Source organism: Gadus morhua, chromosome 15, assembly GCF_902167405.1.
Source record: "Gadus morhua chromosome 15, gadMor3.0, whole genome shotgun sequence".
NCBI lineage: Eukaryota > Metazoa > Chordata > Actinopteri > Gadiformes > Gadidae > Gadus > Gadus morhua.
In genome coordinates this window covers 7,498,469-7,525,790 of record NC_044062.1, presented here as the reverse complement: position 1 = coordinate 7,525,790, position 27,322 = coordinate 7,498,469, and the positions used below count along the sequence as shown (strand labels likewise).

Sequence of the window (27,322 nt, the reverse complement as noted above, 5' to 3'; positions counted from 1 at the left end):
TTGCTTCTATTTAGATGCAACACCAGCTTAGTGAAATCAGTGTTGTTTAGCTTCAGGTTTAAACTAGATTGTAATGACTGACAGCTAAGCAGTGCTGATTTTTTTTGTTTATGTACGTTCAGTAAAGTACAACTCAGTTAAGATCTACTCCATGATTGTTAACTTATCTGTGTCGTCCCTCACATGACCCCGACTACATCCTTGAGAAAAGGGAAATTAAGATCAAAGTATAAATTAGCTTTGATGAAATAAGGAAATCTGGAAAAAAAACTTCACTTAAAACCGAAGAATGAAAGGACAAACAAGGGATTTATTCTGCATGACCAGTAAGAGAACATCAATCATGTAACCAAACAAGATATGTTGAAGAATCAGACTCGTATATACATGTACGATTATTGCAAACATGATTCTAACTCAGTTAAATTATGTCCCCTAACATCCCTGATAATAGTCGCGCCACGGTCAAGATGTCAACTTGATCTCAAATCCTATCTCGTAGAAAAAACAAGGGAATCGAGACACAAAAAAAGCCAAACATATTTGAACAAATATTACAATATTCCAGTTTGTTTAGGGGCACTTTTCATGTAATCAACAAAAAAAGTAATCAGAGATCTGTGCAAATTCCTCAATTCCAGTCTAAAGCTACAACCCAGTTCCTTGGAAGACATAGCGACCATCAGCAGCAGAAAGAGTACTGTCACCCTAGCCTTACGCCACCCTGGGACTGTATTAAACTAAGATAAATCTAGCATTCCCAGGCTACACCCAAGAGTCCATCGTATAGTGTCGTTTTGGGTCTTATCGCCACAACTTCTGACCTGAAGCAGCTTGAGGTCCACACACAGGTAGACATTATTTAACGCCACAAAAACTGCTATCAGATAAGAGATCAAACTGGATCACACAAACGGTCCACACTCTCCCATCTTGAGATGTGGAGATTAGAGATAATAAAAATACAAACCAGCAGCCCATTTAAGAAGAACCCTTGAACAGAGTTCCCATGATTTTTTTTTTTTTTTTTTTTTTTTACAAACCGAACGTCTGCGGTCATTTCAAATCATATGGCTAAAATCCCAGCAGAAACATTTGACCCGGTTCCCAAAGCTTTCACCAACACCTTGTTAACACCCAGACAGAATCTCAACAGGCAAAACTGTACTCGGCTAAAACTAAAACGTCTTTATACATACATGTTATCACAGGGTAATTGAAATCAAGTTCTACCATGACACGGCAAACTATTCTCGGTTAGTTGCTGGTTCATAAAATCTAAAATCTGCAAAATGGGAAATCATGGCACAGGAAGAATTGAACACATACAACGATTCAGGGATGACCACAACTAAAACATTGAACAAAGTAATCATTTGTCAGTTATGGCATCAGATTACAATCAGACAAGAGTAAGTCACAATGATCTGAATTTGTGTTTGAAAACTTGAGGTTGCTGTTGGATTTTGAGAAAGCTTCAGGATTGAATCATCAAAATCATGCAAGGAAGGTCCACACACATCTTTTTTGGCCCTCGCCTTTATATCTCTTTTGTGAGGGAGCAAAAGTAAACACGAAACCTAAAAACTTTGAATCTCCAATAACAAAAAAAAAAAGCTTAAAATGACACGTGAAAATGAGAACAGAAAAAAAAAGCTTTGGGTTCAAATGTAATTGGAAATGCTGTCGTTATGACTACGCTCCGGTCAACAGGGAGAGTTCTACAACTGGTGCTGAGTGTAGTGACGGTGGTGGTGGTGGTGTTAGAGGCCGGCTGTCGAAGCTGCCGACAGCCGCCAGAAGGGGGCGCCAGAGGGCCGGTATTGGCGTAGCGTGCAGAGGGGGTTCCAGGAGACCGCTGGGAGGCATTACTTTCCGGTGGAGAGATCCATGGTGCTGGAGCTCAGGCCCCGACTCTCCTTCAAATGACTCGGGCCACGAGTCTGTACAAAGCAGGGAGAATAAATCAGTGAAGGATTAAAGGGCAGGACACAAGATAGGGGTTACAATAAAGGCAGGTTTTAAGTACTAATCACAGACCAAGGCCTGAATAAGATAGTGTTTTAAGTCATGAATCCTAACAGTTTTTACCTGGAAGGGGTCCTCGTTGCTCTTGTTCAAGTAGTTGAGGGAGGCCGCTCTCTTCATGCTACAGAGGATAAAACAGGAAGGTGTCAGTGGTACTGGTCTTGTTATCGAGTGCATGAATCTCAGCTTTGGCCCAGTGACATGGTTGTCCTGTACATTAGCCTTTCGGTTGTCCACACTGTATGAATGACCCTGTTGTGTGTGTCCTTTGCTGGTGGCTGGGTCTGCTACTCAGAATAATTCTCTGCTGATATAATTAGCACAAAATATTAGACTGGGTAGCCCCGCCCATTCCGCCGGCGATGCATTTTTCTGGTTCGATACGTTTTTTGCGGGAGCCAATTACCAAGCTGGCTTTTCCCCCTGGCGCGCTATTGGCCGGTTTAACACAATGACGACAGGGAAGCGACGGCAAGCAGCCAATTAAGTACAGAGTCATTTGAACTGTTCAATGTTGAGATGTTCAAAATACTAGCGTATTTTGCTACATTTGAATATTAAAGAAGTCTTTACAAAAACGGGAAATAAATAAGTCCTTTTATCCTCAGGAGGGAGGTGTTTGCGTGTGTCTGTGTTTCAAATGTGTTTCTGGTTGCATGTCTGGCTGCGCATGTGTGTGTCTGCATTCGCATGTGTGTGTGTCTGCATTCGCGTGTGTGGGCATGTACATGCGTGTGTGTGTCCGCATACGCATGCATGTCTGGATGCGTGCTCGTGTCTGCATGGACATGCGTGTCTGGTTGCACGTCTGTGTGTGCATGTCTGTCTGCATGTATGCAGACAGTGTACGCGTGTGTCTGCGTGTACGCGTGTGACTACGTGCTCGCGTGTCTGCGTGCTTGTGTGTGCGCATGTCTGCGTGCTCACATGTGCGTGCTCATGTGTGCGCGTGTGTCTGGATGCGTGTCTGCGTGCTCATGGGGCCCCTACTTGGTGCTGCGGGGCTCCGGGGGGCCGTTGCCCTGGAGCTTCTTCACCAGGAGCTCGCTGCTGCGCCGCAGCACGTCCCGCAGCTTCCCCAGGGAGCCGCTGCGCTGGAGGGCCCCTGAACCGTCCTGGGGGACGACACGCACGCTCTGAAACCGCTCCCCACCTGACCCGGACCCCATGACCCGGACCCCATGACCCGGACCCCATGACTCGGACCACCCCGCCACCCAACTAGCTCATCAGCGGACTCTGGGTCCGTCATGACCTCAATGCAACGCTAGTAGTTTATTTTATTTTGTAATGTATAAAATAAATAGATATATAGCCTGCAATTAATATCTTAAAAAATTAAATACAGGCTCTATAAAATATAAAAATGTATACATAAGAATTACATGTTTTTTTTATACATATAAATATACATGATAAATACATTTGTATTATAGCCTTCTAAATATTGTACAATGTTACAGTATGTGTGACAACAAAATTGAAATTGAAAGTACCGCCGAATGAGCCCAAGCAAATGCGTTGCATAAAGTATTAAATCTATACTAAATTACATATTTGTCTTTATTTTGACAGGACCAAAATGGTTTGCCATTTAGTTACAACGTATGCAATAATGACATGTTAACATAACATTCTGTATGTACATGTATGTTCATGTAAGGTCGTTAAATTAACATGAGGCTGCTTTTTTCTTCCATCCATCCATTGGCCAGATGCCAGTTATCCGCGGTTGTTTGTCCTAATGTACGCCATATTGTGCAGTGTTGTTACCAGCAGGTAGCTAGCGTGGGTGTTTACAAGGGGAACAGTTCGTTACTGCGCCACTAGGGGGCTAGCGTGGGTGTTTTATGAGAGCAGTTTGTTACTGCGCCACTGGGAGGCTCCTGAATTCAACATGAACGTTGCATGAACTAGCAGGGTGTGAAACATTGATTTCGCTATATTAAAACTAGTACGAAGCAGAAAAAGAGACTTCACAAGTCTTCACAAATGAAAAACTTTATTTTAGAATACCAACAAGTGTTGATGCAATAATCATCACAATGCAGAATGGCAAATATAACGTAGACCTACTTACTAGATAGTGTATATAGACCGACCACATAGCTTCTTTTGAGTTATGAAAGTGACTGTATAACTTTTATATGTCGAGGACCGACGGTATCAATAAATAATCAGCATTCCACTAACACGACATTCTCATAATAACGTGGTGCACAGTTTCTACTCTCTTGTTCGGAGCGGCGTTAGTACAAAGCCTACTTGCGACGGTGAATGAGAGAGGTGCGGGGGGGGGTCAAGACAAGGTTAGCCTAGCGGAAAGCTGTAGCATGAACGCACTGGTCGTGGTTGAACGTTTAAATAGAGCCAGCCTACGTTTACACTTTCTGTGTGTTATGAGGGACGTTGGGTAAGAAGGAGGACCTCTGAAATGATTTGACCTGGAGGTAAGCTAAACACTACACACCAATGCTGATCTGAGCAAGTCCAAACAGAGGCGTCACCGAAGCGCTTGGAAATCAATTGTGCAAAAACGAAAAAGCTCTAAAAAAAAAAGGCAACATACTAAGGACCCACTAAGCTTTTGTGTTAAAAAAAAAGGTTACCCATATTCATAACACACACTCACACAAATATGCACTAATACTACCATGGAATCCAGACTTTTCAACCACCTGATCGACTTGCCTCTCTACTCTAACACCAACCAACAGGTCAAAAGGCCACATCCAGTCCACGGTGTGGATTTGCATTGCATGATGCAACCACACACACACACACACACACACACACACACACACACACACAAATAACGATGCCCTCCATACTCAACAGTCATTGCGTCTAACCAAATCTGATCCTGACAGTCGACTCTGCACGCCGAATGAATAGTAGCAGTGGCTTAACATGCGCCAAGAGAACCGATCACAATAAATAACCATGGCAATGGCACACTGCCTCGTTGAAGCCAGCCAGGACACCGAGGTCGTTCTAGACCCGGTGATGGTAGTCATGATGCATGAACATCACTGCCTTTATACAGATCAGCCTTTTCAAATTGAAAAAATAAAAATGCATAAAAAAATGTAAACAAATGAAATTACATAAAATGAACTCAAATAGGAAATATATTTGTTAAAAACCTAAATATTAAAAATGCCAGGTGGAGGGGGAACGCAGAAGGCCCCCTTCACCCCCTCCTCTGGGGGGGGGGGGGGGGGGGGGGGGACTCTGTCTGAACACAGGGAGGGGACATCGCAACTATACAGTACCTCTGGTAGATAGACATTTAGATGTTTTTGCATAAATTAAAATAACCTTGCAATCAAAGCTATATAAAAACAAAGGCAACAAGTCAAAATAAATCATGTAACGACTACACGAAAACAGCTCATGGCTAAATACAGGCACTATGATCAAAGCTAATTAGGGGACCCCGTGTGCCTTCCCTCGCCCTTCGCAATAGCGGATGACAGCTAACGATGCTCAGGAACGGCTCGGGGCTAACGACAACAACAACAACCATGACGACAACACAAACGCACAATGAGGCCGATGCCCGACTGTCACAAACCATCCACTCAGCTGCAAGCGACGGTGGCTTTTGATAGCGCTATCAAAGAATACTGTCCCTCGCAGCGGCAGAGAGGAAGTGAAGCGTTGCTAAGTTCAGAACTAAACCGAGGAGGGGGGGGGGGGATATCATAACACTAACGCCCGGTCCCGCATTTAGTCCAATACACCGTAGCTACACGCACATGAACAATCACAAATGAGCGGTGTGAGGAGGAAAGTGTGTTGTGAGTTCCTCGTTAAATCTACACTCGTGCTGAGCTGTCAAAACCATCACAGAGACAGAGACAGATAGAAGAAGAAGAAAAGGAGGAGTTCCGGGTGGAATAAACACGGTTAGTGAGGAGAGAGAGAGAGAAATCCAATAAAGATATGAGAAAGGAGGAGGAGGAGGAGGGGGGGAGGAGGCGACCAATCACAGTACAGTAAACAGAGGTGACAACTAAGTGGGAGGAGCTCTGGGGCGGGGGGAGGAGGAAGCGGCTCTGCGTCTCGGCCGAAGAAACCGGTGAGCGTTGATGAGGAGGTGCTGCTCAGTCGATGGGGAGCGATTGAGGGGAGAGAGAGAGAGAGAGAGAGAGAGAGAGAGAGAGAGAAAGGAGAGAGAGAGAAAGGAGAGAGAGTGAGAGGAGAGAGAAGAGAGAGATAGACAGAGAGAGAGATCAGGCCAGAGGGAAGGACAGCACACAGCCTTCTGCTGTTGTGGTGAGAGAGGGACGGAGCAGTGATATCCATGGCTTAGGCCTGATAAAGAGAGAGAGAGAGAAAAACAAAGGGACAAAAGAGAGACAGCAATCATGGTAAGATTGGAGTGAACTTGAAGAGACCTGGCCTAACTCCCCTAGGCTACAACCCCGCCCTCCAACCCCAGTTACCCATGTAATCCTACCGATGCATCAAGCAATAATAAAGTAAATATACAGCTACTCTTCTTAGCTGAACCCAGCATGCCGCCTCAAACTGAACCAATGGACTCTCCCGCATGGAAAATGCATTTTAACCTAGCATTACGACATGGCTCGAATTAAAACGCATTACAGTTCAGTCTCCCATCTATTTCTGTGTATATAAACAAACAGCAGGCCTGTGTTTAGCCTGCGTCCGCAGAGTGACTGGGCGGCTAGGCCCAGTCACCCTGACTCAGTCACCGTGACTCAGCTGCTGGTCTCTGCTGGCAGGCGGCAGCAGGCTGGTGACTGGTCACTGCAGACAGAGGACATCTGCAGCACCCTGCAGCGGCCATACGCTGCTAGCCTCCCTCACGGGCGATCCAGCAAGATTAACAAATGTATGTATACATGAATGGTGCTTGGATCAAGCTTGGAGAGAACCCACTAAGCATTGCATGTTTAAGGCTGCCTATTTAGAACTCTAGCCCATTGCAACGCTAATCTGGTTCTGGTGCAAGACTAGCAGAATGTGGTGATCAAACGTTGAAATACAAAATTTAAGCTAATTGTAGGCTCAGAATATCCCTCTTTCTGGTTAGGATGACTAAGGTCTCATAAGAACACATGAAATGGAGAGTCGAGAAGGAGTACAAACCACCCAGTGGGGAGGGGGAAGGGAAGGGGGGGGGGGGGATGTGATTCCAGAGGCTGATCGGTTGTCATGGCGAGAGTGTTGTCATGGCGAGAACATTAGAGACATGGAATTAGGTTAGGAGGAGGAGGGGGAAGGAAACCACTGGAAGACAGGTATGGATGCATGCAAGCGGCCAGAAGCAGCCAATTCATAGCAGGTCACAGCCGAACAACAGTACGTGCAGCAGCAACCACAACAACAACCACAGGCAGGCACACACTAACAGGTCACCGGTGTGTTATCGGACAACACCAACGAACAATGAAACAAACCGTCCGCTACCTCATTGATTAACTTCTGCCAGTACTGTTTACATATCAAATCATGGAACGGCTGTCATGACGCTTCCTCTGCTAGATTCTGAAGGACATATCCGGCACTTTGTGAGACAACGTCAACTTCTCGTCATGGAGTGAGGATGATAAAGAGGCGCTTGCTCCGCTTTAGGGACAGTTAAACTTACAATTGTGCTGTTTTTATGTTTTTAAGAACCCTCCTGTAACCTCCCTCCCTCTAATTAAAATGGCAGAGCATGCCCGCAGATTACCATAACGACGTCTGAAAGGCCAGGGAAAACCTTTAGACGTGGATTAGCCTCTAGCTTAACATATTGACCCTCCCATTGGGTATTTCATCAACGCTATTTATAATTCATCAGCAGAAACGGAGGCCACATCTAATTAACATAATAGACCAGCGATGACGAAGTCCAGATACTAAAATAAACTCTAGGAACATCAGGCCTTTTGGAGATTTCTCCGAACCAGTAAACGTAAAATTGGTTTTGCGAGGTTCTCTAAATGTTCCCAGTGTCTTTAAATTAAACTAGTTTGGATAAATGGATGGATGGAAGTTCGCAAGCATTCGTTTTTATCGCCTAGTTGCCAAGACGAACAGGATCTCTGGGCCAAGTGCAGTTTAGCAGGAAGCGAAGTTAACATAAGAGCGTGATCAAGCATGATGACACAACGTTTTACTGCTGTGGCGTTTCAGCGTGGATCTGGTCCATGCTGTGCATTCCTCTGCAAGCCATCTCATGCTCAGAAGAAAAACCCCAATATTGCGTATTCTTGACATGCAAACCTGTTACTGGTGTGAATCTCAAATACTCTGACTATATTTTATTTATAGAAATGTTCCCTTAGCAGACACAAACGGACATACATAAGCCATATCCTCACAGCCAAAAACGATGCCAGTGGGTACGGTAGTTTGCAGGTTAAAACAAAGGGTGGTGCGGTTTTTAGAATGTAAAACACAGACAGGGTGAACACAGATGGCCGCTGCAAGTGCCAGGATGTTAAGGTGGAGTCTGACAAGCCTGCAGGCCAACATGCATGACGGGCATTATGGGTAAACTGGTGTAGCGGGGAGAGACAGTCACAGACTCCACCCAGGGCTTTGATGGTGGTGGTGGTTGTGGTGGGACTTAGTCACTGGCTAATCCGTGAGCCTACTTTATAAATACATGTCCATTAAGAAGCCATGAGAGCAGAAACGCAAAGTTAAAACTAGCGTCAGAGCCCAGCATTAACGTCTTGGTGGACAAAAGGGGAGAAGGATTCCTTTTCAGTGTGTTAAAAATGTGTGCCCTCAAATTAAGACGCTAGGTTGATAGTTTATCATGATCTATCCCTCTCAAAACGTAATGCTGTTTGAGTCCACCACCAAGAGGCCCCACCTGGAGTCTGTTCCTGCTCCCCCCCTTCTGTTGCTCCGTGGAAGCAGTTCAAGCCACATCGACAACAACACAAGCCACTTATTAATAGACAAACGCATTCAGGCTTCATACAGGAGTGGCGAGCAACAGCACGGGACCACTTGCTCGGGCCGGTGTGAGTTCTGCGCGACGTCAGGCATTACAGAGTCGGCAACGGCAAGACACCCAATCAGCCTTAGAGCGACCAGGGTATTGGGGCTTCATCGACTTGAGCTGCATGTATCCCAGTCAGTCCTAGACTAGCACTCACTAGATAACACACACCACAAGTCGATGACTAGGTACATTGGGAGCAGATTTATTGTTAATAGGGTAGCGCCGAATGTACCACTATGGCCCGGACCATCTCTATACGTTTCACCACAGGACTTGTGTCTGGTGGTGTGTGTGTCCCCCGGCCACAGTCCTGGTATGGGGGTGCAGGTGTCGGAGGAGTAGGAGGGGGGGGGGGGGGGGGGGAGGTCACTGTAGTGGATTTGTACTCACCCCGTTCCAGTCGACGCCCATACTCACTTCCTCGCCGGTCTCGGAGCCGGTCTCGTACTTAACGCTGGACAGGCTGTCCCGGCTCCTCCGCCGGTCGCCCTCGCCGTCCTTCAGGATCTCCACCACTCGAGTCTGGTGGATGGGGTCGATGCCCTGGGGAGGGGGGGAGAGAGACAGTGAGTGATGAGGAGCACAACAAGAGAACACACACACACACACACACACAGAGACAGAGACAGAGACAGAGAGAGAGAGACAGGGAGTGAAGAGGAGCACAACAGGAGAACACAGAGAGAGAGAGAGACAGGGAGTGATGAGAAGAGGACAAAGAACAAAGAGAGACAGGGAGTGATGAGGAGACCACCTGATGAAAGTACAGAGAGAGACAGGAGGTGATGAAGACAACAGGAGAAAGAGAACACAGAAACGGAGAGAGAAAGACAGAGAGAGTCACAGACAGATGGAGAGACAGACAAAGACAGACAGATACACAGAGAGAGAGATGCACGGTCGAATGGATAGCGATATCTTTATGCGGATCACGGACTACAGTGATGAGTCACAATGGTCTTCTCTACAGTTGGGAGGAGATGCACGACAATGTCTTAGAAGATGCGACTGGAAGAGATTTGTGCACTTCAGTGGCATCAAATGAGGCGGTGTGAAACAGAATGAGACATGGCAAATGGGTGGATGGGTGGGCTGTGCTATCGTGGAGCTAAATGTTAACAAGAAACCCACTTACTGTATTGCTCTGGATCGGAGGGGGGAAAGAGGGCAGAGAGAAGGGGGGGAGAAAACAGGGTGAGATCCACTGCCCCACCCGTCCCCACCAGAAACCCATCCAGCACAACCACAATAAGACTCTGTCTACAACAGCGGTAGGGGCGGCCTTGGAGGCTCCGGTGCCTCGACAGGTCAAGAAGGGGGAAACTGTGCCTACCTGCTTGCGAGACCTCAGGGCACACTCCTCCAGAGTCTCCGCGGCCTCCAGCTTGCCCTGCCGGCGGTACAGCGCTCCCAGGTTCCTCAGGGTGGTGTTCACCGTAGGGCTGGGTCAGACACACACACACACACACACACACACACACACGGATAAACACACAAAATGATGAAACTGTTTTTGTATCCTCCATTCGAAAGTGTGTTAAAACTGAAGCTATGAAACGACATGAACGCGTGCCAGGTAAGGTCCGACACTCACCTGTTGACCTTGCAGGCCTTGTACCAGCCGCCGTACTCCCCATAGGGAGTGTTATCTCTGTGCTTGCCCTGGAAGTGAATAACAAGCAACAGGAAGAAGAAAACAGTGTGAGAGGGAGTGGCTCTGGGGTCAAACTAGTAGAGCAGCATTTCTGCGTAATGTTTACACTACACCATCAGGCGACACCAAACTACAGTTTATGTGTGGGCCGCGGTGAAAAGATAAAAAGATAATCTGCACTTTATGGGGGTCCAGCTCCTAGTCTATGATTATGTCCCCATTAATTATTACTCAGTTACTGCAGTTGTATCACTCCCAGGATCCTAGTTTTAGGCTCCTGGGAGGTGGAATAGGGCCTCACCTTGCTCATCTCCTCCCGCTCTTCTGCGTGCATCCAGATGGGCTTGTTCTCAGCTGCAGAAGACACACGCACACACAGAGCAGAAGTTGCCACACTGAGTACAAGTGGACTCCATACAGAGGACTCTGAATCATGACATGAAGTAGCTCTACACAAGACACCTTTATTAGATTTGGTTCCATATCTACAGCAGTTAGACGTGTCAAACTAACACAAGGGTGGGCACATTACCGCCTGGGGCTGGGAATAAAAACACCCACCAGCCAATTAGAATAATCCCAGCAAGATATGATATATTCTAGCAACACAGCAATAACATCCCCCGATGCACAAAATGCAGCATTGTTACATCGGTCATAACAAGTAATGTGCAAGTATTTAGTATTATGTGCAAAAAATGTTAAATGAAAGAATGGGTAATCCCTCTACACCACGTATCAAAACATCACTGAGAGGTACTGCTCCACTACACTGTCCCAAGACGCAGGGCCGTTTGAGAACAAACCCAGCAACAGTTGCAATATCAGTCCCTTGATCTTGATCCACTTTGAAGACATCAAATCCACGACAAAGATGGTGCATAAAGTATAATTTCCATCACTTTCAATTACTTCAGGAACACAATACATTTCAAAGTATTCCCCCGTTGGCAGATCAAAAGCAACACAACTGAACACAAACTTCACAAGCTCTTTTATTTCTGCAACGTTTGTGTCTGCGTGAGAGACTCTTTTGTGCTGTAGTGGGCGAGGAGGGCTGCCCGAGAAGAGGTCAGGATTTATCTTTGTCTACCGGAGACCCTGCTCTCTGGTGGGGGACAGACAGACAGACACAGGGCATGACAGCTTATCCCCCCATATAACCAATGCTCATGTAAAGACCCACCGGATCCGAGGCCCAATCACAGCCTCGATTAGCCATCATCACTGCTTTGGTTGTATGCACAAATTGTGTACATTTTAGTAAGTAATTCAGAATAATTAAGCCCTGCGTAGGGGCAGTTCTTTGACCGGTTTCAATTGGAGGTTCAATTTAGGTCCAGCACAACCAAACATGATCCGACAACCCTGTAGTTCTGGTGCGTCTTAAAGCATCGATTGTAATCCAAAACAAACGTCTCAACATGGTTATTATGTACATGCGCAGTCAGACGTTCTCGGCAGTGGTTAGGTCACTGAGGTCTGGCCTCGGCCCTTACCATCGACGGAGCCAAACTCCTTCTCGTGGGCCCGCGTCAGGATCTCTTTGTACAGGATCTCAGCCTCCTTGTACTTCCCCTGCTTGAGGAAGCAGGAGGCCTGGAGGAGAGGGGGGGAGAGGAGGGGAGTTGAAGTGATGGATCGAAAGCATCTTCTCCAATCACAGAGAGACCCTCCCAAGAGAGGGTATATCATCAGAGAGCGGCTCATAAAAAATGAGTATCACTATATCCATGGCAGCCAGCTGGGGAATCGGTGGCATGAAAAAGTAAAAATCTAACAAGACATAAATGATGATCCAGACGAAGGCTAGCCTGGACTCAGACGGACCGGTATGGCCCTTGATAGAGAGCAAAGAAGATGGAACGGACAACCCGGCTCACCTAGCCATAGAATAACTATGGTGACATGCTTAGAATTGATGAATCCAATGCCACTGAGGCAAGTCTGGGAGTTTTGTTTATGACTTGGAAGGAAGAAAGCCTACACCGAAATCCAATTTGAAATGACTTGAACTGCACATAAAAAAGGTGACATTTGAGTAAATTGTATTTGCAAAGCCCTGAATCAAAGGTAGAGTCTCAAAGGGCTCCACAGGCCATATATTTTGGTTAAGCTTTTCAAATGGAAAACTCGACATCATACTGCCTTCACAGAGACGTAACCAGGGCCACCAGGCTGACTGGTTTAGCTGAATCATTGAACGGAACAGAAATGCAACGTGGGGTTAACATTGTATTTTTGACTGGTTCCCAACATGAACCGTGCCAGGCTGTGTGGGTGGACCGGGAGCAGACCCTCACCAGGTTGTTCTTGGTCTTGGCCACGTTGGGGTCGTCGGGGCCCAGCCGGTGCTCGTAGATCTCCAGGGCGCGGCAGTAGTAGTACTCCACCTCCTCGTACTTGCCCTGGTTCTGGCACAGCAGTGCCAGGTTGTTGAGCTGCTTGGCCACGTCCGGGTGGTCCTTCCCCAGAACCTGAGGAGAGGAGAGGGAGAGCAGTGAGCGACCTGACACATCGCTCTAACCAGGGCTATAAATATAATCTTATCTTGGAACAAATGTTCTCCACTCTACAGAGTGGAGAACATTTGTATTCAGGGCGTATATTTATATTCAGGGCGTTTAACAGACACTTTTGTATACACACATTCACACACAGACGGAAGTGTCAACCACACATGGTGTCAGGATCAGTTAGGGTGAGGCGTCTTGCTCAGGGACACCTCGATACTCAACCAGGAGTAGCCGGGGATCGAACTAGCAACCTTCTGGCTACAAGTCAACCTACTCTACCGCCAGTCGTGCGGAGAGCCTCTGAGAGAGAGTGACACGTTATGCCTTGAGGCTCAGGGACTGTTCCCTCTACTGTGGAGTACCACTGCTCCCTCCACCCTCGCAATGCCATCCACGCTCAGCCTCGCTCTCAATCACACCCCATACAGCCCCTACAGCTTCACTTCCTTGAAACCCAACTGCAGTGACAAAAACAGCTCCCATCTTAAAAACAATAAAAAAATAACTTTGGGTTTGCTGACACGGTCGAGGCTGAAGATAGAAGGAGAGGATTGTGGGGGACGGAGGCCATACCTTTTCTCTGATCTCCAGGGCCCTCTTGCAGAGCGGCTCGGCCTCCTTGTATTTGCCCCTCTTGCCGTACAGCACGGCCAGGTTGTTCAAGGTGGCCGCAACCTGGGGGGGAGAGAGAGAGGGAGAGAGAGAGAGAGAGATCGTGACTGGCAGGAAATAGAGTCAGGATTCCGCTGGGAGCACTAAGTTTAGTCTTTAGGTCACTGTGGTGTTTGTTGGAAGGTCAAATGCCCTGGCCACAAAACAAGAAGGAAACACCAGTCAAGAACACAAAGGTGTATAGTGTCCAAAAAAGTAGTGGTGTGGGCAACTTCTGGAAGTATTAATAATGGTGTGTTAATTGGGTGAATGTGAACTGGACTGTTTGACCAACAAAGCCTGACCCTGACTTAGCAATAATATCAGTGTGGAGCGTGGCGGTTATTGCCTCCTCAGCTTCACACAAGTCTTTGGGAGCCATGACCCGAATACCAGGTGAAACCGGCCTCCACTCTCCCAGCCCACTTTGTTCATCTTTATAGAGGTGGTTTCTGTGACGACGGCGTTGAGACTTACAGCGGGGTGGTCCTTGCCCAGGGTCTTCTCGCGGATGGACAGGGCGTCGTTGAGCAGGTGGGCGGCCTCCTTGTATTTGTTCTGGTCCCTGTGGTGTAAGGACGGCGGGGCCGAGAGGTTAACGTCACGTCTAACGGTACCGCACCAGAACAACGAGGGAGGCGGGGTCAGGAACTGTCTTGGCTAGGCCTGATCCCATATGCATTAAAGGGGTGAGATTATATTATGCCACCAGGTGTGATATAATGCAACCGGGTTTGAGGGTGATTGGCCATTAGAAAACCTGTGTTTTAGTGACATCACAAGTGGGAGTGTCCACCTAGACGTATGATGGATAGATAAGCAACATTTGCTACTGTCCACTGGAAAAGCTAGTTGACTGATCTATCCAGCATTCGTTCAGGTGAACCCTCGTCATATCACTGAAACACAGGAGAGGGCCGACTTTCAAACGACCACCTGGTGGCAAAACACCACCATAACGTTTGATTCCCCTATAACCGTTGATAAGAGGCAAGGTGAGGTGTGCAGAAGCCCCTCCCCCCCCCACCCCACTAGGGGTGGGTATTGCCAAAGAAGTCACGATTCGATTCGTATCACGATTCACATGCCACGATGCGATTATATCACGATGCACCGCGATACTTGAATTATTGCGATGCATTGCGAATTTTCACTGAACACTGTTAAAAAAAAATTAAGCCATTACCAGTGGCTGACTGGCTGTGTATGATCTGGATAGTGTGTTCAATTGATAACTCAAAGCAACTCAATTCATACATAGCTGTATTTATTGAAACGACTATTACTGGATACACTGACAAGAAGTGCTAAGGATCTATAAAACTTAAAATAACAAAATAAGGATAATCAGTGCCGTTTACATGGCCTCAGTGGTCCTTTAAACCAATGAAATGAAAACATTCAAACATTTCCCCTTTTTTAATTATTCATTTTTTTAAATTAATAATCGATTCTTGGCGTCAACAATCGATGCAGTAGATCGTGAAAATTAGAATCGCGATGCATCGTCATGACGATTATTTGGCACACCCCTACACCCCACCTGTAGACCAGGGCCAGGATGTTGAGCATGGTGGCCACGTCGGGGTGGTCGTGGCCCGACGTCTTCTCCAGGTCCTCCAGGGCCTGCTTGCAGAGGGGCACGGCCACCTCGTAGCGGCCCTGCGACGCGTACTGGATCACCAGGTTGTGGAGGGTCCGCAGCCGCGCCGGGATCTCGTAGCCCCCCTGCTGGGCCGCCGCCACCGCCGCGCTGTTGTGCTGGTGGGGCACTGTGTGGGGGGAGGGGGGGGGGCGTGTCAGGGGGTATCTTCAGACTTCACCTAGGCTCTGCATAGCCTCCCCGCTTACCCCCTCCCCCCACCACATCACTCGTACACACTTATTGTACGTTGTACGTACAATAACTTATTGTAAAATGGTACGTAGCATCGTGTAGCGTCTTATCCTAGCTATCTTTGTTGTATACGGGGAATGGGTTAGCCTAGTGATTGTTATTGCTTGCCAATTGGTTCTATGAACTTCCTATATGTAAATGTAAATTACTTCCCAGAAATGTCCAGGGATGAGGCATCCTTTCAATAAGGTGGTGATGAGGGAGCAATGACAGAGAGAGTCATGCCGAAACATGATCCATCGATAAGTGTATCCAAACGAGGAAGGGTACAGTGTACATAGGGAAGGCTGCCGGCTGATAGTCCATCAAACATTAGTCGATGAGAAGAGTCTGAGTCAAGAGTGTTTCCATTGGTTGGACGTTGACAGGAAGAAAAATTGAATAAATTATCTAATTGGGGTCAAACCATTAACGGCTACACCATGTATGAAACGCTCGATTGCTTTAATTTTCAAACGATAAGAGATAGGAAGTGCCAACACTTTTTTTGGCATGAGGTTCGTACTAAATAATAGGCCTGGTTGCTCGCTTTTACGATAAAAATACTAAAATGACTCATTATTACAGTTTAATATTTCTCTGTACTGCAGAACAGGTTGAAAAACATGACCTAGATAGAAACTTCTTGCTCAATCCTGGAACTCCAACCATTTTCTGATGCCCAAAATGTTCAAATAATTAAAATCATATCAAACATGCAACGATTAGTCGACTAACGACTACAACATCTTTAGCTCTGGGGGCCCGCCCAAAAATGGTGTTTCAGCAAACAGATGGTTTTAGAAAGTAATTAAGTAATAGATTTCTAAGGGGGAAATGCAACGCCACGACACTCAGCACGCCAGTAAAACCCGGAGATTGTAACAAGATGGTTCTTACTGCCTTGGCCCTGTTCCTCCTCGTCATTAGGGAAGAGGTCGTCCAGGTTGTCCTTGGGGGTCTCTCCATCCTTCTCCTCTTGCTACTCACACAATTAAAAAAACACCATCATTATCACCATTTCAGAAGAGTGGTCTTACCGAAGACATGTATGAAAGCGGCTGCTTCCAGACTAGGATAAACGACCGTATTTCTAGGCCAGGGGGGCCGGGATACTGCTGAGCTAGGCAGGATCTGTGAGCCCAGGCTGCAGCCTCCTCTGGGTGACGATGGAGAAGGTCAGAGGCAGGCTGGGTTCATAATTGCCGGCAGATCAATGAAGAGCCCTTCCCCCAAGATCCCTCCTGCCTGGACGTCAATCGTCTGATCATGATTGGCCACCAGCCCAGTGTACTGCCAGATAAAGACATTAGCTGATACATAGGCAGTCAAATCCAAAATGGCCTCCAAACTGGAAAAACTCTCCGGTTGCAGAGATTCTACTCAAGTCGATGAAGAAGTGCTATGCGTGGATTTAAACCAATTATATCCAATTATCTCAACTCTAAAACCTAAAAAGACACATACTGGCGGAAAAAGACTGCTGATGCTGCCGATACATTTGGGTTCCTCCTTCACTGCATAAAACGTTTGCGTCAATAACACATTTGTCAAACGTTTGAACAAAGGTTAATGGTAAAACATTCACCAAGTTGCGAAGTCTGTCGTAATTGAAGTGTCAGAGTATGTTCAATTTAAAAGAACATTTAAAAGGGGGAATGGAGTCTCTGGGTGAAGGTTTGTCGAGGAATGAGGCAGAGAAAAAGAAAGGGCAGAGGCTTCTCGGTGAGGCGCGGGGCGACTCACTGTGGGCGACACGTCCTCGTCGTACTTCTTGAGCTGGTTCATGAACTCCAGGTGCTTCTTCTCCTCCTCCAGCTGGGCCACGCTCTGCTCGCTCTTCTGCAGCTTCTGCTGCGTGTTGGCCAGCTCGTCCCGCAGCCACTGGTTCTCCTGGCACAGCCGGCGCACCTGGGCCCGCAGCTTCTGCTTCTCCGACTCCACCGCGTTCAGGTGGTTGGACAGCGCCATCATCACCTGGGCGGGGGCGGGGGCGAGGAGGGGGAGGATAGGGAGAGAGGGTGAGACCTCAGTGTGTGAGGGCAGAGGGAATGTGGACATGGAGCGCTGGATGTTGTGGCGGAGGAGGGCGGGTACTGGCTGAATCATGGTCAGCCGTCGTGGCTCTTTATAGAAGGAGGAAGCTGGGTCGAACTGGCACCACTACCACTTGAATACTTTACACTTAACTACACCTCGTTACTTATTATTACCATTGTTTTAGTTTCTCTACCACTATTACTTATTCTAATTATTGATATTGTGATCTATTGATTACTTTTACTATTTTTTCTTTTTTACTCATCTTTATTTACTATGGAGCTGATGACGAACCAAGCCTAAGAATTCTACCCTTTGTGTACAATAAGATGCAATAAAATAAACTCTGAATCTGAATTGTACACTGAAACAAGCCTCACATGGTGTACATTAATATTTTGCTGACAATATAAATGGAACAATCTACTTTTAAATATTGGCATGGATTGAGCCATTTCATTCTCCATAAGGTGTCTGCTCGCTCTTGTGTAACACCATGATAAACAAACACAAACCAGCCAACACAGATCAGCCAATCAGTATGCAAGGCCAGCTTCCTGGGGGGGAGGGAAACTGCTAACCAACGCTTACACAGAAGGCCTCAGACACAAGACAATTGTTCATAATGGAACGAGCAAACAAAAGAGCAGCAGACCGCTCATTAAAGGGGTGATAGCACGCCACCAGGTGTGAGTGTGGTTATCCAATAGCCATTACAGGCCGTTTGAAATCGGCCTTTACCTGTGCCCTAGTGACATCACTGGAGGGCGTGTATGATCCACCTCATGTAGGATGGATAGACAAGCAACATTTGCCAGAGGGTAGGCTGGTGGACTGATCTATCCATTGTGCATCTAGGTGGACAAGGCCCACAAGTGATTAAAAGTCACTAAAACACAAAACAGGAAAAGGCAGATTTTCAAATGGCTTGTAATGGCTAATCACACTCACACCTGTGCCGTGTTCCAATATCCATACTATCCGTACTTACTAGCCTAAGTTTGAGTACGTAGGGCGTTCCGATTCAGATTGGGCGAAAATAAGTGTACTAAAAAGGACCCGGATGGTGTACTCAAGACGGTCAAATCGCGAAGTGTGTGGCGAACACTTTTCGTACTCAACGGCAGCCATCTTAGCTACTTAGCGGAAAAGGGCAGGGCCAGGCTGAGCCAACGTCGGCGCATTTTCCACATAGCCTACATTAATAGAGTCATTTTGTAGTTTATATAGTTTTATAGCTTTTTATAGCTGCTAAGCGTTAAGAGTTCACTGTTCAAAGCGGGATGTCGCGGCGGCAGTCGTGATCATAATTTCCGGTTAGTGCACCACAGAGTATTTGATTTGGAACAACACTGACATCTGAAAATTAGCGCACTTAGTGAGTGCGGATAGTGCACTTCGTTTAAGTGTACTGATGGAAGCATGGATATTGGAACACGGCACTGGTTGCATAATATCCCCCCCTTTAAGTAACCCTAAGCAGGGCGGGGGTCGGGAGGGGTCAGGGTGGGGTCGGGGTGGGGTCTCACCTGCGCCTCTCCCAGCCCCAGCTCGATCATCTCCACCGACTTGCGCAGCAGGTTGGACTTCTCGTGCACCAGGTTGGCCTCCTCGTCCTTCTTCAGACACTTGATGGTCTCCAGCAGGCTGTGCAGGATGGAGTTGTGCTCGTTCTTCAGCGCCTCCAGCCCCTGGATCACCAGCTTGGTGTTGGAGATGATCTCCTCCTGGGAGAGCTTCTCCAGCTTCTCCTCTCGTGGGTACACCATGGCGGACATCTTCTAGCGGCGAGCTCGGGGACACACCTGCGGGGAGGGGAGGGGAAAGAGGTCTTAATCACCTGCACAATCAGACGCAAAGCTACTTGCTGTAAAAGGTAAATGGACTGCATTCATACAATGCTTATTTAACGAGTGGCCACTCAAAGCGCTTTACAATATTGCCCAACATTCACCCATTCACACACCGACGGAGGTGGCAACCATGTAAGGCAACAGCCAGCTCGTCGGGAGCAGGGGTGAGACGTCTTGCTCAGGGACACCTCGACACTAGGAGAAGCCGGGGATTGAACTAGCAACCTTGTCGGTTACCAGCCAATCCGCTCTACCTCCTGAGCCACATGCCGCCGGTCGCTGTACAACCCCAGCAGGACGCCTGAGGATAAGTGGGTCAGTTTGTTTACACTGGTCGCCGAGCTCATTTTAAAAAGGCCCTGTGCAATTAAGGATTGTTTTTTTTTAATTAATAGCATCAAGCGTATTTAGCTTTTAGCTTAGCACACAGTGCATTGGCAGTCACAAATCTGCCAACACTTTCCCTTCCTTGGTTAGCATCTTTAATCTCAAGGGCTCTAGGAGCAGGAAGACAACGCCCCAGCTAGCTGGTACTGGGGGAAGAGAAGCACTGTCACGGTCTGAAGAGATTAGGAGATCACACCGATCCAACCGCACTCCAGGAGCCGACAGAATACCCCATCATCTCTCTCCCCTCCGCCCACTACACCTCCGCCTCGTCCGACAGCACAGTGTGGACGGGAATTTAACTGATATTCCGTCCACAAGCAATTACATGACTGAGGCAAAGGAGAAGAATCGTGTCGAAGTGTATGCTGATTGGTGGTGAAAATATGCAAAAATCAAATCAGCAGGGTGTGTGAGTTATAACAACGAATGACTAATGTATTCATGCAGCTATGTGCAGAAGGGCTGCTGTATTTCATATGACATACAGCTTTGAATGGGGCATGCGGTGAAGCTTTTGCTTCACATAATAAGCCCCAGTGAGACACTGAAACATGGGGCCAACGCATGCTGCTGTATGGAAATTAGAATGTTCCCAGTGTTAGATAGAGAGCTAACTGTATGCGTGTCTGTGGAAATGGGCAAAACAACAGCACTCATACACATACACTCATACAACAGCAGCCTCTGCAGAACTATGGCCCATTAGATCACGACAGCGCACACGATCTGTCTGTTTGGAGATTGGAATAATGTATTCATTATGGATGCAGCTTAATTTTCCTGCAGTGTTTTCTGAGGCCAACCGGTGCATCATAAAGAGCTATTCTACCGTGCAAGCACAGTGCTTCTACTGAGAGGACATGTTATGCTGTACTTATTCGAGGACTAAAGAGGGGCTGCTGGGTGGAGCCGGGGGGGGGTCATCCCGGTGATGGGAAGAGAGGACGAATCTAATCAGGACGATCACCGGACTGGTGTGCAGCTGGACTGGAGGGACATTAAGAGAAAGGGCCCAAATACCACCTAACTGTCACAAGACGAAACCCCAGTGGAGGCAAGACCGCAGTACGCAGACCGCCTTACTGTCACAGGACTGAACCCAAAACCGAAAGCCAGAATCCCATCTGCCGCTACGTCCACACCCAGGGCAGGGTAAACGTACGACGTTATGAAAATGTAGGAAGAATTTCCCCCCGATATTGCAATTGCGTGCGTGCTTCTGACTGAGCATGCGTTTCATATTTCACCACATTGCTGAAAGAGGTGGGATACTGCTGGGATGTTGATCAGGAAATGCCCTGGCTGAGGATGCAGAGCCGCTGGGCTTGAGCAGGGAGCAGGCTGCTGCGTGTCCTTCGCTCACTGGTGCAGTGCAGCTATGCATAAGACGCAACTGTTGCTATTAAATAGTAAAGCTATGCTGACTGCCTCACTTTGAAAACATTGCCCCTCCCTCCCTCCCCCCCCCCCCCTTCCTCCCCCCCCCCCCCCTTCCCCTCCTCCGTCCCAGAGCTGACAATAGGCCTCCTACATTTGGAAGCTTTCGACCGATCATAAAACAGGGAGGCAAGACATAACGTTGGACGGTTTTTTTAGTTAATGGACTTCAACACGTGACTTTGCAAACAAAGTCTGAAGATTGATGCCGTGGCATAGATAAAAATCTATTTACATGGAGCAAAAAAGAAGGGAGGTTTGAGCCAGCCAGTTTTACACAGTGTCTGGGTCAGAGTGAAATCAGGGCGAGGTCATGTTTGTTGCCAGGGTCATTGCAGTCATGCATTAAGCACCAAACGAGGTGTTAAACACTTAGTTTGATGTCTAAAAGAGCGTGTGGGGGATGACATCGCAGACCCCACGGGACTCTTAAATGCGATCTAATGTATTCCTCCTCCAAAGTGAAGCAACCAACAACACAACAACCTCTGTTTTCCTCTGAGAGAAACACAGAGAAAGTCAGGTCCATGACACCAGTCACTAGCTTCCATTTACCGCTCACTATGTCAGGTAGAACCCGATCCTCACTTGATCCTTAAAGCCGTCGTAGGGCCCGGTTTGATATGGAAACCATTAGGGCGAGGGACAGTTAGGTGAGTGAGTCATCACGTACGTATGTAATATGAGATTGCATTATGACAAGTACTCAGCCTCTGGCCTTACACCAGCCAATGACAAAACAACATGGACATATTATCATCGCCGGCTCCAAAATGGCCTCCATCTAGGAAGAGGAGGAGCCCTGGGAGACAGAATGACTGAATATGTCCTCAGCAATCCTTTAAAGTTTAGAGAGCATTTGTTTAACCAAGAGTCAACAAATCCCTTGTATGTAATCGCCAATACTCTTTAACAACGTTGTGTCAGTTTCTAGTTAAATCCCGAACCGAAACTATGGCGGTATTTTTGGAACGAAGCCATGGATAACGTGTACTAGGACGATTTTTGGACAGATACTTTCCATGTTTCCCTTCCTGTATGCATAGCCGATTTGGTTATCCAATATTAATATACTAAATATGCATATTACATAATGCATATTTTTAAAATATGAGAGTCCGTTGTCAGTTGAGCACCTAGACAAGTATCCTGATAGAGGACGCTTGATGAGACATGCACGGGATATATTCCCTCTTCAAAGAGTTAATGTTTCCCTGTCTTCTTTAACAAGCTGGATTAAAGTCCACCACAACAAAGACAATTAATGCCCTGGATGTTTGGTTTCGGTGCTCTTGACTTTACTTGTGTAAATAAATGACAGGGAGGCAATGACAAAAAAAAGAGGAAGGAAATACCATGGTAAATAAATGACCAGTGGTCCAACCAATCCTAGTTCACTTGGTATCAATGTATACGTCATGCTAGCATTCACTAAGAAAGAGGTTTGAGGGTATTATGATATTACAAACGTGTGCCATGTCATCATGATGACAATAGCATATGGCTAACAGCAAGCCAGCAGCCAGCTAACAAGCTCATGTTGTCATTAGCTGGCAAGTCGAGACATTCACAGACCGGAGATCTGTAAAATGCCTCTAATGAGTCCTTAAAGAAGGCATTTTAACAACCTCTAGCTGTCCATCTATGACCTCAAACTCAGATCAAAGCATACACAAACACAGGTTAGCTTCGAACAAAGCAAAATGTCCAATCTCATCACACTGCAATGAAAAAAATAATATTGACAATCACTCGATTCTAAAAAACCAGAATGCGATGCGTACTGATGCAGCATGAGAGCCTGTTTCCAGCCTCTGCGCCAGCAACATTTCCGAGTGGTACCGCAGTACTCGCTACATCACAACTTGACACACGGCCATCCTAACCTCAGTTCCAGCAGAACATCAGATCTGATGAAATATTGAGTGCTCCGGCAGCAATATGCTCACACTCCGGCAGACAGCATCATCAAGGCGTTCCGCACACAGGGGGGGACTCGTCGCGCTTTGAGGCGACAGAGACGAGAACGATGGAACCGAAAGGAAAACAGGACCTCCGTGCGATGATGCAGCAGTGAGAGAGGCGGTGCTTGGAGAAGAGAGGAGAGAAAGACTAGGGCTATCTCCTAAGCGACTGTGACCTTCCTCGCTGCTCGGTCAGAACTAATGCTCAGAGCTGAGCGGGGCCCCACCCACATCAAGGGGAGAGAGAGAGGGAGGGAGGAGAGAGAGGGAGGGAGGAGAGACACATGGAAAACAAGAGCGCACGCTAGGATGGGAAACCAGCACACAAACACACACACACACACACACAGACCTCAGGCAGGTGGAATGAGAAGTCCTCATCCAGCAATCACACACAAACACAATAGAGACGGTTTTATAGCACTGAAACCACAAACACACACACACACGGTCGGAGTTAGCATGTGTACATGGTACTCTAATGCCTCCCAATGCATTGCCCGCAGCTTAACCCCAAGTGCTGAAGTCTTAACCCGGTTCTATATCCTTACCACTGGAAGGGAGAACACCGTGGGAGAGCACTGATGGTCACCGATGGTTTAACTGATTACACCCACATGAGAAACCCAAGGAAAAGCTTTATTCTCTTCCAGCACATTTCTGGACATTACAGTGTAGTGAACCTGACACCTTTGATTCTATCCTTTCCCCGCGGACTTAATCTCATGGAATAACTTGATCCCGCTCAGTTTCCAAAGAGTGAATACACGTAACAAAAGCAATGTTAGCCAAAGTCAATATTAAGCCAGCAACCAGATTGCACTGAAAGAACACCAGAGATCATGTGACTTCAGTGGTGTTGGGGCTTGAGTTGATGAAGCTTGATTGGAGGGCTCACCTGAACCCAGCAGGCATGAGTTGATGATTATTTGATTAGATCACGGATTTGCAAAACAAATCCTAAAACCAACGCAAACATGGCTGAATCCACATGAAAGGTTCAGCCCAACAAGGCGATCTTGAAAAGGCTCACCCACCAGTCCAAAGCAAGACTCTCCAGATCATAACATGTAAAGAAGAGACATTCAGGATACATGAGTCGACTATACAAGACCAGCCTCTTATGTATCATCATATATCCTGAAACAGATTATGATAAGGATTGGTGTTTACTTGGACACTCATGCCAGCTTTGGTGTTCAGGTCGTTGCAGGCTTTGGTGTTCAGGTCGTTGCAGAATAGTAAGGCTTGGCAAAAGACTAGAGATTCAATACTCCAACATCATCAGCAACCATCCACCGGATCTGCAGTAATTCCATTAATGGCCCATTAATGGGAATGAGGCGTGATTGTCCATGTCAACTATAACTCATGTAGCGGGTGAATCCTCCAGAAACACCACCACGTATGGTCTAGTTCCAGCATTGAAGACCAATGAAAATGATGAGGTTGGGTGATCAATAAAATACTGGAAATAAAATTGGATTAGGATAAGTGAATAAACAAATTGCTGTTAAATCAGAAGAAATTTAAACTGGGCATTAACTCAAATCGGATACCTTCATGCACCAAAAAGCAAACATTGCAGTTATATAACCTAAGTCCTATAATATTAGCCAATAGGGAGGGGATAGTGTAGGCAGGGGATAGTGTAGCGAAAAAGGTTGCAGATTCTTCGGCAAATGGTACAGGTTAAATTCCCAGTCTCTGGGAACTGTTGGTATATGTGAGAAAGATGCACAAGACCAGACCTGCTCCAGATGACACCTCTGCATCCACGTCATGCAGCTTTGGATAAAGCAGACTTATAGATAGATATAAATGTCAGCAATTATAGAGGAAACGTATGTGTGTGGGACCTTATCCGTGTTCCTGTCCAAGTGTTGGCAATGACATGATTGTGTACACAAAACAGTCTGCCACCTCACCAACGATGACTCATAGCTGACCCTCACATCTTGTCCACAGAGCACATTACTGCTGCAACATAATGGATCGGGATAAAGAACACTAATGAATCATGTAGAGGATCAGGCCACTTCAAACAAACACAATAGTAAAAGGCACGTCTAAATTGCCCTAGGCAGAGCCGGGTATTGGTTGATGGTTAATATAGGCACAAAACAAATTCTGCTTAGCTAATAAAACAAGTTTCACACAGATTGGATGTTTCTTTTCACTCCCTCTATGAGACAATGTTTGGAAATGTATCATATGTCTATTAAGAAAACGATAGCTCAAATGAAAAATAACATGATTCCTAAGCAACAAAATGAAACCATTCAAAGTCAAGAATCGTCAGGCAATCTACGAAAAAAAATAGCCTGGTAAACGTCATTGTCAATGCATGACAATAGACATGGAGAATCTACACACCAATGCATGACATGAAAATCAAACATAGGATACTCCTCCTGAAACCATAGAGCATGAAATCCCTAACGGCGAACACAACAGACTAATTAATAGACCTCTCTGGCTCTCCCTTTCCTGTCCACTGGATGAAACTGGACTCTACCAAAATCAATTTATTCCCGTCTTCCATTTCTGCCCATGCACTGTCCGTGGCAGTGTTGCTCCCTGGCCGGACACCAAACAAAGGAGCACCAGGCATCTGTCAGGGTGTGGCAGGGCCATGGCCGGGGGAAGAGACTAGGGAAGCGCGGGTGGCACAGTCAGAAATCATAAATAACCCCGCAGAAGCCGGCTGTTAGGGCTTGGTCTTGCTGCCTGGGTGTCCTCTTCTATACAATGACCAGCACAATGGAAACATCATGTAACGTTTAGGTTGACTTCCTGTCTGTGTGCAGGGCGGAGGCAACTCGTGTGCATTATTTATGTTTTGTAATGGAAAATAACATGCGGTTATACTTATTTTACACAGTATAACCCGGCACATTTAACATTGGATGAGGAGGCACTTGCCATTGCAATGAAAATAAAATGAAATAAATGCATTGAGAACCCCAGGGCAGAGGATCTGCCCACCCATATCATAGTGCTAATTAGACTGATGAAGACATTTCTCACGTCTCAATGACCATACAATAATCAGACTAATCCTAAACCATTTAATTACACCGTATTGCCAGGGCTGTGCTAATAACAATTCAAATCATATATAACGTTACCCGAACCAAATCTCAGAGCGAAGTATAGCCCTGCGTGATGGTTTGTTTTGCGGTATCAGCGTCAGCGTCCAGTCCAGTAGTTAGCTTGAGCTAACTAGAATTAGCTCTCAGGAAGGGGGCGACGAGTCCCATGGAGACCCCCCCACACCCGTACCACACGCCTGCGCAGTATGATTTTAAATCCCTTTCTAAATCCTTTTGTTATAATGTCATGTGTTTTAATGAATAATATGTTAAAAAACAACTCACCAAGAGCCACAGGGAGGACCGTCACAAGCCCCTTTAGATCCAAAATGTCTTCTCCTCGACCGAGGATCTCCCGGCAGCCTCTGCGGTCCTAGGTGACGTCATTTCGTATCGTCATGTCGTGTTTTTAAATCGATGAGTCCCGACATTGGTTTAAAACGTCCACAGGGCGACACTTCATGATGCAACTTCCACGAGACTGTGGTGGCTCTTTAACTTTTTTTATAATTATTTTTTAAATAAATGTTTAATTGTAATTAAAAAGATATATTCTTTTTTTATTATTCTGATGTTATGCCAACACATGGCCGTTAAAATGCTCCTGTCTGAGTTCAATTGCTGCCTCTTCCTTCCTAACTCTCCTTTGAAATATGTTTTTGTTTATTGATGGTTTGTGTGCTTGTGTGTGTTTATGACAGTGATGCAATGGTTTGTTCTGTAGCCGGTGGAGAGGCACTGTCGCCCCCTAGAGGCCAAAGGGGCGAGCGGAGTCTGAATCGCTGTGAAGTAAACAATGCACTTCAATAAATAACAATTATTTATTTATTATAATTATTATA

The 27,322-nt window shown here is 46.6% G+C and overlaps 1 protein-coding gene across 7 annotated transcripts; it reads right to left on the bottom strand.

Annotated features, from left to right (window-relative positions):
- Window positions 1-290: 290 nt before the first annotated feature.
- klc1b (kinesin light chain 1b) lies at window positions 291-26,961 on the bottom strand. 7 transcript variants are annotated; one of them, XM_030379685.1, is made up of 17 exons: window positions 26,766-26,961; window positions 19,271-19,546; window positions 17,448-17,678; window positions 16,602-16,683; window positions 15,369-15,597; window positions 14,303-14,390; window positions 13,748-13,849; window positions 12,962-13,135; window positions 12,158-12,257; window positions 10,960-11,012; window positions 10,599-10,666; window positions 10,338-10,446; window positions 10,140-10,148; window positions 9,395-9,547; window positions 3,019-3,143; window positions 2,092-2,149; window positions 291-1,943 (listed from the first exon to the last, which is right to left on the bottom strand). In XM_030379685.1, exons 2-17 carry the CDS (start codon window positions 19,517-19,519, stop codon window positions 1,869-1,871), a joined length of 1,905 nt encoding a protein of 634 aa, XP_030235545.1. In that variant the 5' UTR covers window positions 19,520-19,546; window positions 26,766-26,961; the 3' UTR covers window positions 291-1,868. The 7 variants fall into 7 exon arrangements, with proteins under 7 accessions (XP_030235545.1, XP_030235547.1, XP_030235546.1 ...); XM_030379687.1 differs by lacking the exon at window positions 26,766-26,961 and adding an exon at window positions 26,517-26,537; XM_030379686.1 differs by lacking the exon at window positions 26,766-26,961 and adding an exon at window positions 23,308-23,592.
- Window positions 26,962-27,322: the final 361 nt, after the last annotated feature.